This window comes from Mytilus trossulus, chromosome 2 (assembly GCF_036588685.1).
Source record: "Mytilus trossulus isolate FHL-02 chromosome 2, PNRI_Mtr1.1.1.hap1, whole genome shotgun sequence".
NCBI lineage: Eukaryota > Metazoa > Mollusca > Bivalvia > Mytilida > Mytilidae > Mytilus > Mytilus trossulus.
In genome coordinates, this window is record NC_086374.1 from 25,400,970 (window position 1) to 25,418,640 (window position 17,671).

The window sequence follows — 17,671 nt, forward strand, 5'->3', positions numbered from 1 at the left end:
CAGGGGCTCCGCAAGGATTATCAGATTTAGCTCCAAAACTGATAAAAAAAAACTTTGTTTAATAAGGACTGTGTTTTAGTTTGAAGGTCACAACTAAATATTTATATGTTGTTTTCCAAAATGTTTAGTTGTGTAAAATTGACTAACGACTTCAAAATTAGCCTAATTGGATATGAAAAGTTATTACAAAGACTACCAAGAAAAACGGGAGAAAGTCACCAAGGGGGCAATACAAACCCATAAATTAAGAAAGAAAAAAATACGTTATCGTGGTCAAATACACATCAAAATGCAAAAAAGGAAGATATCTATAAATCTCATCTAGACAAACTTTCACAGTCACATATAACAGAAAGAGAAAGATACAAATACAGTTCAGTACAGCACATTATGACTTAAGCATGCATTAAAAACTAGATCACCTCTATATGGACGAAACGCTCGTCTTGCAAACCATTTGAATTCTGGTATCTATGTTAAGTTTATTTAAAAGCATATACCACGTAAGGATTATGAAATTATCTCAAATGTTAGAAACCAGATACTTTGACGGGTTTTCCCCTTCATTTGGCCTATAAATATAGCCATTTATTACATATTAGGATATAGTACACTTGTCATTCCTCAATGAATCCATTCTAATGTAATAATTGTATTAGAGTATTGTATTTATATAATTAGAGTTTCATGTGAATCATTCTGAACAAGTTTTTGCTCTTTTGTAGCGGTATACAACCACAACACTGAAACTTACGGATACAAGAGTTCTATACCAACCTACCAATTCAACCTGTGGTGATGTCTGATACTGAAGTTTCTATAAACATGCATTCAATAAAAGATAGTTTCTTTTATTAGCCAAAATAAAAAGACGCTTTCCTTAAAAATAAAAATCGTTATTTGCTTTATGTATCAGCTTATGTGCGAGTTTGGAAAAAAAACCACAAGGATTGGATACTAGTATGTGAAGTTAAATCTAAATATTTAGCATCTTACCAAAAAAAATTACAGAAATAAAAAAGCCAGAAAGTTTACAGATAACAAAACATTTTACGGAGTTCATGTTTAGAAAAGAAGCTAACCGTGAAACCTTAGTGAGGTGGGGTTTTATGACAAAAATAACATGAAGAAAAACTATGTATACTAGTTTGGCATTAAAGAAAAGGGGCAAAAGATTCCAGAGGGACAGACAAACTCATAAATCGAAAATAAACTGACAGCGTCATGACTAAAAAAGAAAGTGAAAAAAAGACAAACAATTGTACACAATATACAAAACAAAAAACTAAGCAACACGAACTCCGCCTAATATTGGGGGTGATCCCATGTGCTCCGGGAGAATAAGCAGATCTTGTTCCACATATGCTTCCCGTCGTGTTGCTCATGTTATTAAAAACCCGGTAAGTAGTCTAATTTGGTAGGTCACATTCGTGAAAAGGGAACAGAATTATAGTTACAACATAAGGAATATATCGGATATCATCTGTGAAACTGATATTCCATAACGGTCAGCCAACTCGTGATGGTGTCCGTAAAGTTTACGAAGGGATGATTTCAACTTACCATTTGTAACTCTTTGTAAATATCTTCCTTTTGAGAAGCAATCCGCTATCAAGGACACCATAAAAGGAAATACAAGCCAGGGAATATCGTATCAATTGTGAATTATATACTCCGTATGCAGGGCTACTTGAATGTTGCTGCATAGAAATGGAAATTTTAGAATTTGGAAGCTACAGTTATCTTTTGTCGTAAAGATTTGTTTTCAACTGACCCTCATTGTCAATTTCCTGCATGATATAAGTCAAGATATGAGGCAGACTTTACTGTATCTGGTGTATTCTTTATCTACAATTCGATGGGATAGATGCCTTTTAACACAACTTTTTGGAATTTGGGATCCTCAATGCTCTTCAACTTTGTACTTGTTTGGCTTTATAAATATTTTGATATGAGCGTCACTGATGAGTCTTAAGTTGACGAAACACGCGTCTAACGTTCTAAATTATGATCCTGATACCTTTGATAACTATTAAAATATTCATCTAATTTTGAACTATTTAGTGAGAGAACATTGTCTATATAGCAGAAAGTAACGTTAAAAGATATTGCTAACTTCTTATATTTCTTCCTAAGAAGTTCCTGTTTGAAGTCGGCCTCATAAAAAAAAGGAACAAGTCGGCAAGAGAAGAACACAGTTGGTCCCCATGTGTATGCCGACAGTCGGTTAAAAAACACGTCCTCCAAACGTAATAAATATGTTGTCAATCAAGAAATTAAGGATCTTCAAAATATCAGTTTCAGAAAATATTTTGTTTGAATCAGAGTGATTCTTTACAAAGCAGAATGTATCGCTTACTAAGACAAAATACTTGTATCTGGGTTGGACATTCTTCTTTATGAAACAAACCAATACCAACTCTTTCAATTTGTATTTTAGTTTGGAATGGGGAATAATTGTGGAAAGTGTAGAAAAGTCAAATGTTTTAATACTATTGCGAGATGAAAGAGTCTTAGATTGAATGCACTCGAAAAGATCTTTGGATTTTTTTAGTATCCACATCTGTTTCACCCCACCTTTATAATGTGCAGTTTCACAATAACTTGGAAGCCCTGTTTTGATAGCTGATAAGATAGATGTTAATAATTTAGAAATAGTTTCGTGGAGTACTTGGACGACCAAGAAATATACCGTTGTTCGGAAAGACAATTCTGTAGTTTATATATCCGATATAGCTATGGAAGGTCAAGTTTTTTGTCTTTGGTTGAAATTCCAAAACACAAAAACGATGTTGTTTGGAACTTATCTGTGGGGGAAACACCATATTTTTCGTTGAGGTAGGACAAGTGTTTTGCAACATTTGGGTATTTAAAGATTGCCGTGGCAAGGGTACAGATGGACCCATGCAGTTTCTAATTCTAATTTGTATCAATAACCTCACAGCCTTAATCCATTCGGGAAGAGTATCTACGTCTTCTTTCTCGTGTTTCGCCCATTGCATGGCATAATCCTCGATTTAATCAATCAGTATTTTGAAGTTGTATTTCCAATTGGTGGATTTACACTCACGATATTTCGAACCTTTGGATAACACATTTCGCAGGGAAGTTATATTGACAACTTTAGGTCACCGTTAATAACGTGACGTGCCGGATGATATGTGAATTGGGAAATAACACAGGTGCAATCAGGAGGTTTAGAAGTAAAGTCATCAATATTCTATTTATGTCTTTTATCCAAGCATATGTAACTACGCATTTTTTAATCAAACCTAACGAAAAACTTCGCCAATTCTGCCATACAGGAGACAATGATTTCCCTGTCGGGGGAATTGCAAAGTCTAACGAATGCTCTATCCTAATCACCTTTGACACGCATGATAATACACCTTATTTCTATTTTTAAAATATGTAAGTCGCTAAGACAGATTTTTTATTATAATTATGCCATTTCCTTTTGACTATTTATCTATCTCGTCTTAATTTAAAAGTCTCAATTTGAAAAAAAATATTAATAATAAAGGTACGGGTCAATTAGTTGTTCAACGTTTTAGTCCAAATGAAATTGGAACAAAGACGATTTCAAACATAATCCATATATTATATAGTATTAACAAAACCCTTGTTGGTTTTACCAGTTGATGTACAAATGAAGACCAATGCTCACTTCAAAATTGAAAATTTCGTTTTAATTAAAAGTATTTGCTTTTGCCTCTTACTTCTTATATAGGTCTTTTGGCAAAATTAAAAGCCAACACACACCAAATTAGTAATTTATCTATATATTAGCAGTACACTAGTGCATTTTTAATGACTTAAAATAATCCTGTATTTGAGTAAAAACACCATTTAGCATCTATTTTCTTTTTTAATACAAAAATACCACACATAAATGACACTAGCAAAGGTCAAAGTTAGCATAGTTTTCAATTTGATAATCAATGTTTGTGTTATATAAACTTCATCTTTTACATCATTGTTATTGTAGTCCTAGTACAGCACTGACGTTAAACATTACCACTGTCTTTTTGACAATTCCTTTGCGGAGGGTGGTATACTTCTGTTGGACGAAGTCTATCCACAGTCTTGAAATTAAGCTATAAAGAAAGTTAAAAATGAAAGAAATATAATGAAAATGTCAAATTCTAGGTAAAAACAAACAGTGACCATGACACAATAACACACTGATGGGAGCCATGTCACACGGTAGAAATAAACACAAAAAGGCACTGGATCTTTTAAAATAGTTTGTTCTTGTATTGCATCGTTCCTGTGTGAAACAAATTCACGTTTGGATCGCGTGGTTTGAGAGACTCGTGAGATTTTTGAGTCAATTCAAATGATACTAGAACACACCCGTGCTTTCAAATCTTTCTGTTTGAACCCGTCGAACTGAACTTATCAATTATTGGTAATATTAATTATTTGGAAAACAAAAGGTCCTGGAATGGAGTATTTTTTAATCAACAGCATTGTCCTATATTAGTTATAAATAAAGTTGAATTCTTTGATTCGCTGTTTTGCGTCATGCCCACTAACAAATTGAAAACTGTACCCATGCGCCTTATTTTTAGTCCAGATTTTTAGTATTCGTATTGTTATCTTAGAAAGTCTTACTGATTAAAATACTACAATAGGTAAAAATTTGACAATTGAATAGTGTCAACGGACAACCCTGTGATTATGACCCGTGAATATAGCATATTAATCCTGAATACACCGTTTGGTGGTGCGCCCGTCAGATGCGGAACGTACAGATAAGGTAATAGGGAACAGGTTAATATACTATTGGTATCGGTATCGGACTCGACCCGGAACTTCTTAATTATTGGCAATATTAATTACGTGGAAATCAAAAGGGCCTGGAGTGGTGTAATTTTTAATCTACACCTTTGTACAATATTAGTTATATATAAAGTTCAATTCTGTGATTTGTCGTTTTTACGTGATGACGGCTGACAAATTGAACCTCGTAATTTTAGTATTATAGATAGTTAAGTCTTCAATATATATAACTCGAGTTTCTAATTTTAAAAGGAAACATGGATTTTCTATCGCTTCATTCTGTGTTTTGTTAAACAGTTACTCTATATGAAATACAGAACTGTTTACATATAGAAAGATTGTGTTAACGTTTCTGTTTTTCGTTTATGATTTCATTTGTCCTAAAGTTTTTTTTAGATGTATTATATTTTCGTAAACGATATGATTAACCAAACTTACAAATGCCGGGTTTCTTGCATAACATGATGACCTATATTTTGTTTTTTCCATGTTATTTCTGAATAGAAGTCTAGCATGACGGTCCTTCCAATTGTAACCCTGTAGAAATTTCACTTGTTCTGGTGGTTTCATATCTTTTATTTCGGGGATGGTATCAAAGGTAGGGTCAGCTAAACAGCCATCCAAAGGCATTCTGGGATAGTAGAAAATGAAGGAAATACACATCTCATCTGTGGTAGCTTCACCGCCCTAAAATGGAGAAGAGTTATAGTATATACAATATCTTTCCTCTTCCCTGTTACAAAAGAGAATGCATATATCATGTACTTTTAAATACACTAGGACGTTTATTTATTTCGTGCAATAATTATTAATGTCTTTTCAATCTGGAATAAAATGATTTCACTAAACCCTTATTAATTGTGTCAGCATGCGATGTACAGCATCTAAGAGGTTTCTCCTACCTTCTGAAATATGAAGCTTTATTCACATATTTTACGCCACTACCTCAGGATAGTTATCCCTGTGTTACGCATTATGTTACCCTCTTCGCCCGCTAGACAAAACACCTGTAATGGTATATAGTTTTGCAAAAGCAAGTCTAAAACATGTTCGCTTGGACATGAAACTAGCACAGAGAGTTAAAAATGGTGTACAATGATGCCGCCAAAATAACCACCCGAAAAAAATGAACAGAAACGACACTCTTAACTGGTTTTTCTTCTGACCATGGGAAAGAAAGAATCGTTTTAACTTAGTTTATATAACACGATGGTTTCCCTTGCTGTTGAACGCGAGTTTGTATATACATGTATAATTTTTCAATATTTAAGTTATTTTACAGTAGATATAGTAAGGTGAATGATAATTTCGTATAGTAATGGTTTACCAAAACAATATATTTGCACATGCACAAAATTGCATATTAAGTCATACATGTGTTAAAAAAACCCAATTATAGCTTCATTGAACAAATGGTTTTTCTTTCTCAATTTCTTTAACCATTTACGATTTTCACTGCCTTTCAACTGGATTTCAATAGATGAGTTTGTAGAAAATAAACAAGCAATGACCAATGAAAAGGTAAGTATCAAAATAAAAAATCATTAAAAGGTAAAAGAATAAGAAAATGTATTGTACCTACCAATGTCAAGTTGGTTCTGGAAGTCGAGTCATACGTACATTGTGTGATAAGACTATCACCCTAAAATACAATACAGCTAATTATAGTTAAAACATGAAGAAAAACATTTTATTAACATATCTATTCATTTGTTTCCTTAACCTGAGACTACTTGAACACATGTGTTATAGTAGTCTCTGCCTTAACCGAGTCTTTTTACTTATTGATTTTTAAGTTCCAATAATGCATACGTTTAATTCATTGCTTGTATATAATAGATCTGTTAGTTTGCTGCATATTTCATAGTAAGTAACGTTTGTTAGAAATAGATTGAAATAAAACATGATAAAGCAGAAGAATCCAAAACGTAGGATTCGATAAACAAACTGGTAGCACATTTAACCGTATGTCATCTCTGTTCGTAACTAACGACTCTTCAAGGATTTTCTTGAGTATAGAAATATGATTTTTCAAATCGGCGGGCAGTTTATGTGCCATGCATAAGGAGCGGTTGGACGTACAAATACACAGCCCTGTATGTCTGGTTGTACTAAAAACTACAATAAAACGTTGTAGGCCTTTTTGGTCTATTTTGATACAAAATATCCTTCCCAATGTGAAAAAGCTTCCTTTACCAAATTTGGTCGTCCGAATTTTCACCTGTTCTCGTTCTGAATGTGCATGGAATATAATGAAATACTTGTCAATTTCCGTAACGGCGAATTATCAATTTATCAGTACTATAAATAAACTTATATGTTCTTTTTCTACTTTGAAAGATAAGTGTTCCGTTTTCTTAAAGTGTTTCTTTGAAAATACTCCAGGGAATAAATAATACCATTTTCAATGGAACTTCTTTTCTGAGAAGCCTTATTTGTTGATAATTAAAGTCATAAGCTTGATCATCTGCAAATGGTTCGATTTCTTTTCCGTTTCGTAGATGTTTTGTTGTCATAGCATAGGCCAAAAGATGAGAATGTTGCCATGCTGCAAATACTTTGACTTCCTGGCCTGGCATATCTTTCAGTCCCTGAAACAAGTATAATATGACAGTATATATCACACGATTTTTTCTTTTTTTTCTTCTATGAAATGCACAATGACTGCCACGGTGTAGATAATACGGTATGGTTATTTGGTGTATTTGGAAATAAAAAAAACATTTTTTTCTCGACTGAATAAAAATACTTCATATTTATCTTTAACTCCAAATCTGAAATCTACCAAAATTATGTACTTATTGAATTGTCAAAATCAGCTGGAAAACAATAAGACTATACGGAAGTTACATCGCACACATGAGAAAGAATTCTAGAACTTTCTGCTTTGATCAGTATACAGACATAATGGGGTATTATTATCAGTACATTCTCAAGAATAGAATACTTTTACTTTGCCATCATGTTAAGGTCACACCAAATTGAAAATTAGTACACATGTTCTTTTATGATGTTTTGCACAGTTCTCTGAAATGTAATATGGCGAGAAGTGCATGGTGTTATATGGACAGATGTTCTTGTTTAGTTGGTCTATCATTCTAAAATCAAAAGTCTAAAAACTATCCGTATGTAGTCTCATTGAAGATCATTGAAGATTTTGGAGAAATCGTCTCTAGCTGACATTTTACCCGACCAAGCAGAATGAAAAATGGGGGAGATTTACAAAAGACCTTCCCTTTGTTATGCTTGTCCTATTTTGTTTTAATTGCCATGGTGGTTTTAAAATGAAATTGTAAAGCGACCAGCAAACAAATATGCAAAGTGATATATGTTGCCGCCATATGACCTAAATCACAATTTTTTTTGTCTACCTGTTCTAAACATTCAGCCTGACAGAATCCTGTGTTTACGAAGTCCGTTTCATGCGGCGGAATCATATGAGTTGGACCAATTTGAACTCCAGTAGTAAGAAGTCCTGCATCATACTTCCTAAGGTCTGGTGTAAATGTAATGCGCATGCCTGAACTATCCACTAGATCTAAAGTTAAAATATTGAACAATAAAAATATATAAACTTTGAATTTTTTAAATATTAAGGATTTTTTTTTACCAAAGAATAGATTACATAAGCTGCATATTTGCCAACTTTGTTCCGAATCTATGGTCCTAAATGCTATTCAACTTCGTACTTTTTGGGGATTCTTACTTGTTTTAATCGAGCCGGCGTCTCTAATGATATACGAAAACGATTCACCAGTCTGGAGTACAGATATAAATCCTGGTTTCTATGATGAGTTTTTAATACTGTTTCTAGCGTTTATACTACTGAGTTGTATTATTTGTTTGTGTATTCTTTTTTTACATACTATTGGGATTAGCAAATAAAGGCAAATGATGACTTGAAATAAATATAAACAATTTGGAGTCAGTTTCACAAAAAAAAATCTTACGACTAAAGTAGGTGGTAAGTTTTTCACAATTCAGTATATTTACGAGAAATAAAACGTTATTCGTAAGTTATTTTGTGAAACTCATTCCAGATGACTGGACATCGAACCGTCGACATAGAATACAACCAATGTGTAGCTTCACTTTTGTAATTTATACATAAAATACTATAATATTTTTACACGTAATGTTTCGATTTCTTCTTTTTACATATTTTCATATGCCATCGTTATATTTATATTATAAGTGTATCAAATCATGAAACAAAACACTTTACTTGTACAGAATAGCAAAAAGAACATCAAAACAAAAACATCTAAGATTTAAAACCGAAACAAAAGGCAGTAACTTGAGATTAGCTTAATCTCACTGTCCGTTCAGTACCAGCGTCCTCAAAACTACTCAGATTGAAGTCTGCTTTTTTAATAGGGAATATGAATAACACTGATTAAGAATTTGAATTTCTCTTAAAAACAAACCTTCGGAAAGAATGCTTACCACTACGCAGTTCCGGATTGTTATAATGTACTTCCATGATATATGTCGCGTCATCGTCTGGTTCACCAATAGGCATTCCAACATTGTCGGGGAAATAGAAGTCCTTTAATAAAAATATAAGATGTTTAATTACGGGGCGCCGAATGGGACTCTTGTGGTTTTGTACTCAAAATTCAATTTTGTACGGACAAAAGTGACTTTTGTTCAACAAAAATGAGTTCAGTTTAACAAAATTTGTATCATACTACAAATTTAAAATTTTGTCATACAAAATTATCTTTCAGCGGACAAAAGTCACTTTTGTCATGACAAAATTAATTTTTGTTACACAGACTTGACTTTTGTTACCTAATTTGAATACAAAATTGACTTTTGTCGCCCAATTTTCAAATTAGGTAACAAAAGACAAGTCTGTGTAACAAAAATGAATTTTGTCATGACAAAAGTGACTTTTGTGAGACAAAATTGACTTTTGTGACCAAAATTGACTTTTGTGAGACAAAATTGACAAAATTGACTTTTGTCTCAACAAAATTGACAAAATTGACTTTTGTGAGACAAAATTGACCAATGAGATCAACAAAACTGACTAAATTGACTTTTGTGGGCAAAATTGACCAATGTGAGACAAAATTGACTTTTGTCTCAACAAAATTGACAAATTGAATTTTGTCTCAACAAAATTGACAAAACTCAACAGAATTGACAAAATTGAATTTTGTCTCAACAAAATTGACAAAAATGATTTTTGTCTCACGAAAGTCAATTTTGTTGTTACAAAATTCAATTTTGTCGTCACAAAAATGAATTTTGTCGTCACAAAATTGACTTTTGTCTGAACAAAATTGACAAAATTCACTTTTGTCTCAACAAAATTCACTTTTGTCTCAACAAAATTCACTTTTGTCTCAACAAAATTCACTTTTGTCTCAACAAAATTCACTTTTGTCTCAACAAAATTGACTTTTGTCTGTCTCAACAAAATTGACTTTTGTCTCAACAAAATTAACAAAATTGACTTTTGTCTCAACAAAATTGACAAAATTGATTTTTGTCTCAACAAAGTACGGACAAAAGTGACTTTTGTTCAACAAAAATTAGTTCAGTGTAAAAAAATTTGTATCATACTACAAATTTAAAATTTTGTCATACAAAATTATCTATCAGCGGACAAAAGTCACTTTTGTCATGACAAAATTCATTTTTGTTACACAGACTTGACTTTTGTTACCTAATTTAAAAATTGGGCGACAAAAGTCAACTTTGTATTCAAATTAGTTAAGTTTGGTTTCTGTGAACTAATTTGCATACAAAATCGACTTTCGTTACACAAAATTGACTTTTGTGAGACAAAATTGACAAAATTGACTTTAGTCTCAACAAAATTGACTTTTGTGAGACAAAATTGACAAAATTGACTTTTGTGAGACAAAATTGACTTTTGTCTCAACAAAATTGACAAAATTGACTTTTGTCTCAACAAAATTGACAAAATTGACTTTTGTCTCAACAAAATTAACAAAATTGACTTTTGTCTCAACAAAATTGACAAAATTGACTTTTGTCTCAACAAAATTAACAAAATTGAATTTCGTCTCAACAAAATTGATTTTTGTCTCACGAAAGTCAATTTTGTCTCTTAAAAGTCAATTTTGTTGTTACAAAATTGAATTTTGTCGTCACAAAAATGAATTTTGTCGTCACAAAAATTAATTTTGTTGTCACAAAAATGAATTTTGTCGTCACAAAATTCACTTTTGTATCAACAAAATTGACTTTTGTCTCAACAAAATTGACAAAATTGACTTTTGTCTCAACAAAATTGACAAAATTCACTTTTGTCTCAACAAAATTGACAAAATTCACTTTTGTCTCAACAAAATTGACTTTTGTCTCAACAAAATTGACAAAATTGATTTTTGTCTCAACAAAATTGACAAAATTGACTTTTATCTCAACAAAATTAACAAAATTGACTTTTGTCTCAACAAAATTGACAAAATTGAATTTTGTCTCACAAAAGTCAATTTTGTCTCTCAAAAGGTAATTTTGTCTCACAAAAGTCAATTTTGTCTGACAAAATTGAATCTTACCTCACACAATTGACTTTTGTGATTTAATTTCCATATCAGGTAACAAAAGTCAATTTTGTATGCAAATATGTTTATATTTACATACCTTTTAGACAAAATTGACTTTTGTCATGACAAATATGAATTTTGTCATGACAAAAATGAATTTTGTCTACACAAATGAATTTTGTCATCACAAAATTGAAGTTCTCACAAAACAAGTCTGTAGCACATAGTTTTGTAAGACAAAAATGATTTTGTTATGACAGAATTGAATTTTGTACAAAACCACAAGAGTCCCATTCGGCGCCCCGTATTTTATGTATGTATTAGATGTTTGTTTTAATGATAGTGTCTCATAAGTCGTTTTCGGCTGGCATCCTTTTACATAAATGTTGGGTTCTTATGACTTTATGTGTATATATATATATTGATATTGTAATGGATGGTGACACTTTAATAAAATAAATCTTATCTATCTATACAAATTTTTCAGATTGGTTGTCAATAGAAGACAGCAATATTAACGGTACTGACTCAAGTCAATGAAATTGTACCATCAAACTCTCCAACAATTATTACTTTTAATGAACACTATTTTTATCGACAATAACTTAAATAACAGTAACTTTTTTTTTAACATACACACATTTTAGAGACTATCAACCATAATAAGCTTTAAATACTGATTTTTCCAAATAGACTCTATAATGTATTTTGCACATATAAAGGAAGGCGATTAGTAAGTTAAAAAAAACAAAAGTTCCAGTAAATCATACTAAATGTATTATAGGTTCATTCGCACGAAAACTGGTGTAAAAACTATTATTCATTGCAGATGATATACACAGTAGAAAGGAAACAAAGCTATATTTTCAGTTACTTCAGACGAATGTGATTTTCACCTACCTGTCCTCCATACTCCCAACCAAAGAAGACACTGCCACATGGTGCCACATCTCTGCCATTAAGATAACAGAAATAGTCCTTATTTATCCATTCTTTGCTCAGTGGAGGACATTTGTAGACGAGAATGTGGTGGACATATGGTTCCATCCCACGCTGGATATTTGACTCAAACTACAAAAAATAATTTATTTCGTCTCTCATTAAATACCTCTATATGGTATGATATAACATGCAAAGTGTACCGGCACTCGTTATTATACGTCTTATAACCATTCTGACGGGTATAAAAAATCAAAGTGACGGAAATGTTATTTAAAAATAGAAAGTGACAGGATGGCTGAAAATCGCTGACACATTATAACCGATAATAAAGTTCTGGACCAGACACTATTATTTTTTTCCTATCTACAGAAGCTGAAAAAGATTTTGCAAAACTATGCAATGCAGGTATCATAAAAATGACAGTCCGACAGATATATAAAAAATAAAAACGCTTACTCGTGTACATAAAGACCTTACTTAATTTTGAGTCATTCATATTTTTTTTATTTTATACTTCTTTGTCAGTCGCAACTCCGTCTCCCTTTAATAGATCTTGACATTTTAATTTTATGCTGTATTCTGATCTTATTTTTGATTGATGTATCTTTGAAACATTCCCGGTTCCATTCCATATTCGTCTTATGAAAAAATATAGATAAATCTTTGACAAATTATGGACTCACCTTAATCATGTGATGTTTCTTTCCTAGATCTGACAAGGTAAATGCTTTACATCGATAAGTGGTAACTTGTGGGGGGACGTGATACTGAAAAAAATATCATGATGAATAGCTATACTCTTTCAAAACATTAACTTAATGTTTTACTTTCATGTGGTATATGTACTTGACAATAGTCATGTCGTGTGGAAAAAATACAAAAGTTTATAGCAATACAGTACAATATAAAGAAATTACAGAATATTAGAATACACCAAAGCCTTATGATACTTTTTTGTATTTTATGTAATTTGCCTCCTCATATTTTGTCCCAATCCATTATGTAAACCATTTCCAACTGATTGTTTCAGTTTCTTATCATGTTGTGTTTTTTCACTACTTTCATGGCCATGTAAGGGGAGAATTGGGACTAACAAACATGTTTCACTCTGTTACATTACATATGTGAATGTCCCAAGTCAGAAGCTTGTAATTCAGTAGTTGTCGCTGGTTCCTGTCTGTTATATTTGTGTTATGTTTTTTTTTTGTCTTATTAATTTCATGCCGCTTTTATATTGTTTGTTTGATTTGTTTCACATTTTTCTTGACAGGACCTTTATAGCTGACGACACAGTATGGGTTAATTCTCTTGTCTCATGATTATATTCCGTACCAGGAACTATTAAAGTTTGGATTCTGTTGGATAGTTTCATATGAAATCATACTATATCGCCTGATTTTGTATTTATCATTTTTATTATGCTTTTATAAGAAAGCATATTTCTGACTTTAACTCAAACGATGTTTTTTTTTATTACTTTGTATAATTGTTACCTTGTTTTTGTGTGGCATGAGTGAAAATAAAACAGCTACATGCATTTAGCATAAACTAAGACAGAAACAACGTCAAATTGAGGAACGGCCTTTATCAACGAGAAAGGAGTAGATCCAGTAAGACCCCTTTTTGGCCCCAAAATAAAGAAGTTTTACAAATTTATTAAAATGTAAACTTTAAGATTTTTATTCGACAGTAGTATGCTTCTGCTACATAAATATAAGCTGTTTTGACAATACAATGCACATATATCGGATACTAGCACCATTAAGTCATGCTAAATTACTGAAGTCTTCACAATTCTAGCATTTTAGTTAAATTTTAGACGGTTTTCGTGTAAAACAAGAGAGGCCGCATTCGTGTTCATCCTTAATATTGAAATGTAAGATGTATTTGATGATGATACATAACATACATAAAGGTTGAGGATGAACACACTTTCATTTTTGACAAAAAACCATCTGAAAAGTGACATTTTTCTTCATAATTGGTAGATTTTTTATATTTGAGATTGATTCGGATCATTCTTCATAACTAAACCAGTTAAAATCTTACACATAAACTAATTGAATCAAATGAAATAGACACTTAAGTGTTTAAAAAGTGGTCAAAATCTTTCGTCAGATTAATCTGAAATTTGAGGCAAAAATCGGTCCCTACCGGACCTACTCCTTTCCAGTAAACCATTAGGATGCCTTAATACTTGTTATCTATTTATACGAATTATTTGTTAATTTCTTTACATTAAAATTAAGAGGTAAACTTAAGATATGGTAACATAAACAATCTACTTTCCAGTACTAATCAGTTTTCACAAGGTTATCTTATATTTACTAACTGTTCTGGGGCTTTTCTCGTCATACGAGGAATGTTTGTCTTTGGAAGGAACAGTTTTTGTCAGCCCCCTTTCATATCTATCTACAGGGCCGCGTTTCATTATATCAGATAAAGCAGAAATATTTATAGCTATATCTGACAATGGTAAAACAAATCATGATCATACAAAACTATAACATCAATAAAAAGACGTTTATTCGTGGGATGTTTTAAAAAGAAATGACCTAGACGCAAGAAAAATATCGTGTTTTCGGAGGCATATTGATAACAAAAACAGCAAATGAAAAAATAACAAATAGTTTAAAATAAGTAAAAAGAAAATTTTAGAAAACAACAGAAAGAAAATTTTGCTCGGAGGTAATATGCTTAAAAAATAGCAACTTGACAGACATGGATGTTTGGCTATTTAGATATCTATTTAGTGTCTGACGTGTAAATATTGTTTTAATTTCAAAACATTTTTACTGGTTTCCTAACAAGATCTGAAATTTTGACTCAACATATGCCATATACCTACACACGATTTAGTGCTAATAAATGTGTAGTAAATTTTTGAAAAATTTAATACAAATTGAATTATGTCATCTTTTTTTAATTTCATGCATGTAAAGAAAACCGTTGAACAGTCTTTTAATTATACATTTTAGACCTTTTTTAAAATAAAATAAATATCAGAATTAAAACCAAGACCCGACAACTTGGACGACATATTGAAGTCAAATCTGAGGAGTTGCTTGAAGTGTTCTTAATTAAAATATAATCTTACGTTGGTTTGTATCATATCTCTGGTGATGATATTCCCCGATAAGTCAGGCTTGGTAACAGCATTGAGGAGGTACATAAATTTTACACCACGCCCTTCTGTCCCGTGCCATCTCAGATCGTTCTCATCATTAGGATCCTCTTCACTATATGCAAATATTATTCTTACAGTGTCGTCCTGAGTAAAAAGTAATAATATTACTGAGATAAAAGGAAAGATATGTGCAAAATACATGTATATTGTTTTATGTTTTAAATGTAAATGAAAATTGGTGGTTACATGATTTTTCTGTTAACTTATAAAACTGATTCTGACTAAGTAAAAAGTAAACAAAAGCTTAGACCTAACTGTATACCTATTCTAAAATATCAAATAATTACTCCTATTCCATTATTGATGTTATTACTTCGTGTTGAAAGTGCCTTTAATTCAGATGTTATCATATTTTGATAATCTCTTTAACAAAAGTATTCGTAAAGTAGTGTTTGCCTTTGTGTTTACATGTGATATATTTTAACATACCGATATTTTGTAGTCATTTTCATCGCATGTGTCCAGTTTTCTAACAAATTTTAAAACTGTTCCAAAATCATTTTCCTCTCCGTTCAGTAAGGTATAATCCTGAGTACGGTCCTTTACTGGTGCAGAATGTTCCGTCGTATGGTAGTCCTATACGAAATATATTGAGCAACATCATAACAAAATGTTGTATAACGATTATATTCAAATAGAATAAAGAAACTGCTGAGTTGGCACATTTTGAGATGATATCAGAAGTCCCCAAGCTATCTTGGTGGAAAGCAGCACGAAGAAACAAACAACATTAACACAAAATATTTGAAACAAACGTCTTAAAATGATAATTAGTCATATACTGCAAAGATTTTTGCCAGTGCATTTACCGTATGAAACTCCATAGTTATTGCGCTCAGGTGACAATTTTTCACATTTTGAATAATAATAAAAAAAAAAAAATCCTTTGAAAAAACGAAAACACATGTTTCCTTTTAATCAACTATATCCTGACCCAAAAAAAACTTGAGAACATACCACAAGGTTAAAAAATTCGTGTGTTTGTGTCGTAATTTCGGAAAAATAAAGCACTTTATCCTGCAATCAACCATTTTACTTTTGAAATACTGGTGCATAAAATAAACCTATACAATAACTTTAAGGAGATATGCAAGTGCAAATCATGGTCATTATATATTATGCTCCAATTTGACCACTGTTTGAAATACGCATGGTTTGATTTGTATATAATTCTATTCTATTTAACAATTTCTTCTTCAAGTATATAGTTTTAATTATGAACTTATTCTACCCATTTTTTATCAAATGATGACGTATACCTCGTATAAATCAGATATTATGGAAAAAGTTAAATAATTTACTTACTGCAAAATGTACATTTCCATTTTTTACCCATCCCATAACAACATCAGACGGAAACATTTTACCATTCGGTGACAATCCAAACCCAACGTAGCCTCTTGTTTTCGTGTGAAGTTCAAACGTTATGTGTGTCTCGTTAAATTTCCAAAACAAATGAAAATGCTTATTTGTATCCAAAACATCGTAAAATTCAAATTTTTCCGATGGGATTGGTACCAGGGAAATGAAACCTTTCGGAAAACTAAAAACAGTAACGAAACAAGAACAAATGACTAAAGTAATATACATGGCGTTTCAATCTTCTAATCGAAGTTTCGACAAAATTCTGTTTATATACCCATCATTGAATAATAGATTACAGAGAATAACAGAATCTTGTGTTGTCTAGAAAATTAAAAATTTTAAATCAAACTTTCGCATCAATACTTTTAAAGTTTCTAAATATATAGCTAAACTTTTGAACTTTTGAATTTTGTCAATAAAGTAGTGCTGCTTCTATTTTAGAAGGTTAAAAGTAGTATTCTGTTTAAAAGTGCATGTTCTATTGTTTGTTGCAAATGATGTAGCTCACAGAGAAATTGTCCAATGAATAGTTTGAAGAGGGAAATGTTCACATTGAAAAAGTTTTAAAGGATTTTTTTTAAATTGTCTTTAAATATTTTGATTGATAACGACTCTAAAGCATACCAAATCCTAACCAACCAATATATCGATAGTAAGTCAATTTAAAAACAAACAAAAACGACAATATTAGTTATCTTGGTGTAATCAGGGGTGAACATAATTTTACACCGTAGTTGAAAATTCATACACCCTGAGGCTGCAGCCGAATGGGTGTATGAATTTTCAACAACGGTGTAAAATTCCGTCCACCCCTGATTACACCAAGATAACGAATTTATTACTTATGAACAATTCCTTTACTCAT

General features: G+C 31.5%; 1 protein-coding gene across 1 annotated transcript; it reads right to left on the reverse strand.

Moving 5' to 3' along the window:
* Positions 1-3,834: 3,834 nt before the first annotated feature.
* LOC134706831 (DBH-like monooxygenase protein 1 homolog) lies at positions 3,835-17,054 on the reverse strand. Its single transcript, XM_063566136.1, has 11 exons — positions 16,747-17,054; positions 15,871-16,017; positions 15,352-15,525; positions 12,938-13,021; positions 12,213-12,383; positions 9,232-9,334; positions 8,157-8,323; positions 7,185-7,376; positions 6,368-6,427; positions 5,224-5,472; positions 3,835-4,097 (listed from the first exon to the last, which is right to left on the reverse strand). Exons 1-11 carry the CDS (start codon positions 17,029-17,031, stop codon positions 4,008-4,010), a joined length of 1,722 nt encoding a protein of 573 aa, XP_063422206.1. The 5' UTR covers positions 17,032-17,054; the 3' UTR covers positions 3,835-4,007.
* Between the last annotated feature and the right edge of the window lie 617 nt (positions 17,055-17,671).

Excerpts from the sequence above, each read along its gene's own strand:
- LOC134706831 (XM_063566136.1), bottom strand. The coding sequence starts at position 17,031 with ATGTATATTACTTTAGTCATTTGTTCTTGTTTCGTTACTGTTTTTAGT. Across the intron at positions 9,335-12,212 it reads GTTGGGAGTATGGAGGACAG|GACTTCTATTTCCCCGACAA; the intron begins GTAGGTGAAAAT and ends TTTTTATTAAAG. Across the intron at positions 8,324-9,231 it reads CAATCCGGAACTGCGTAGTG|ATCTAGTGGATAGTTCAGGC; the intron begins GTAAGCATTCTT and ends TTTTAACTTTAG.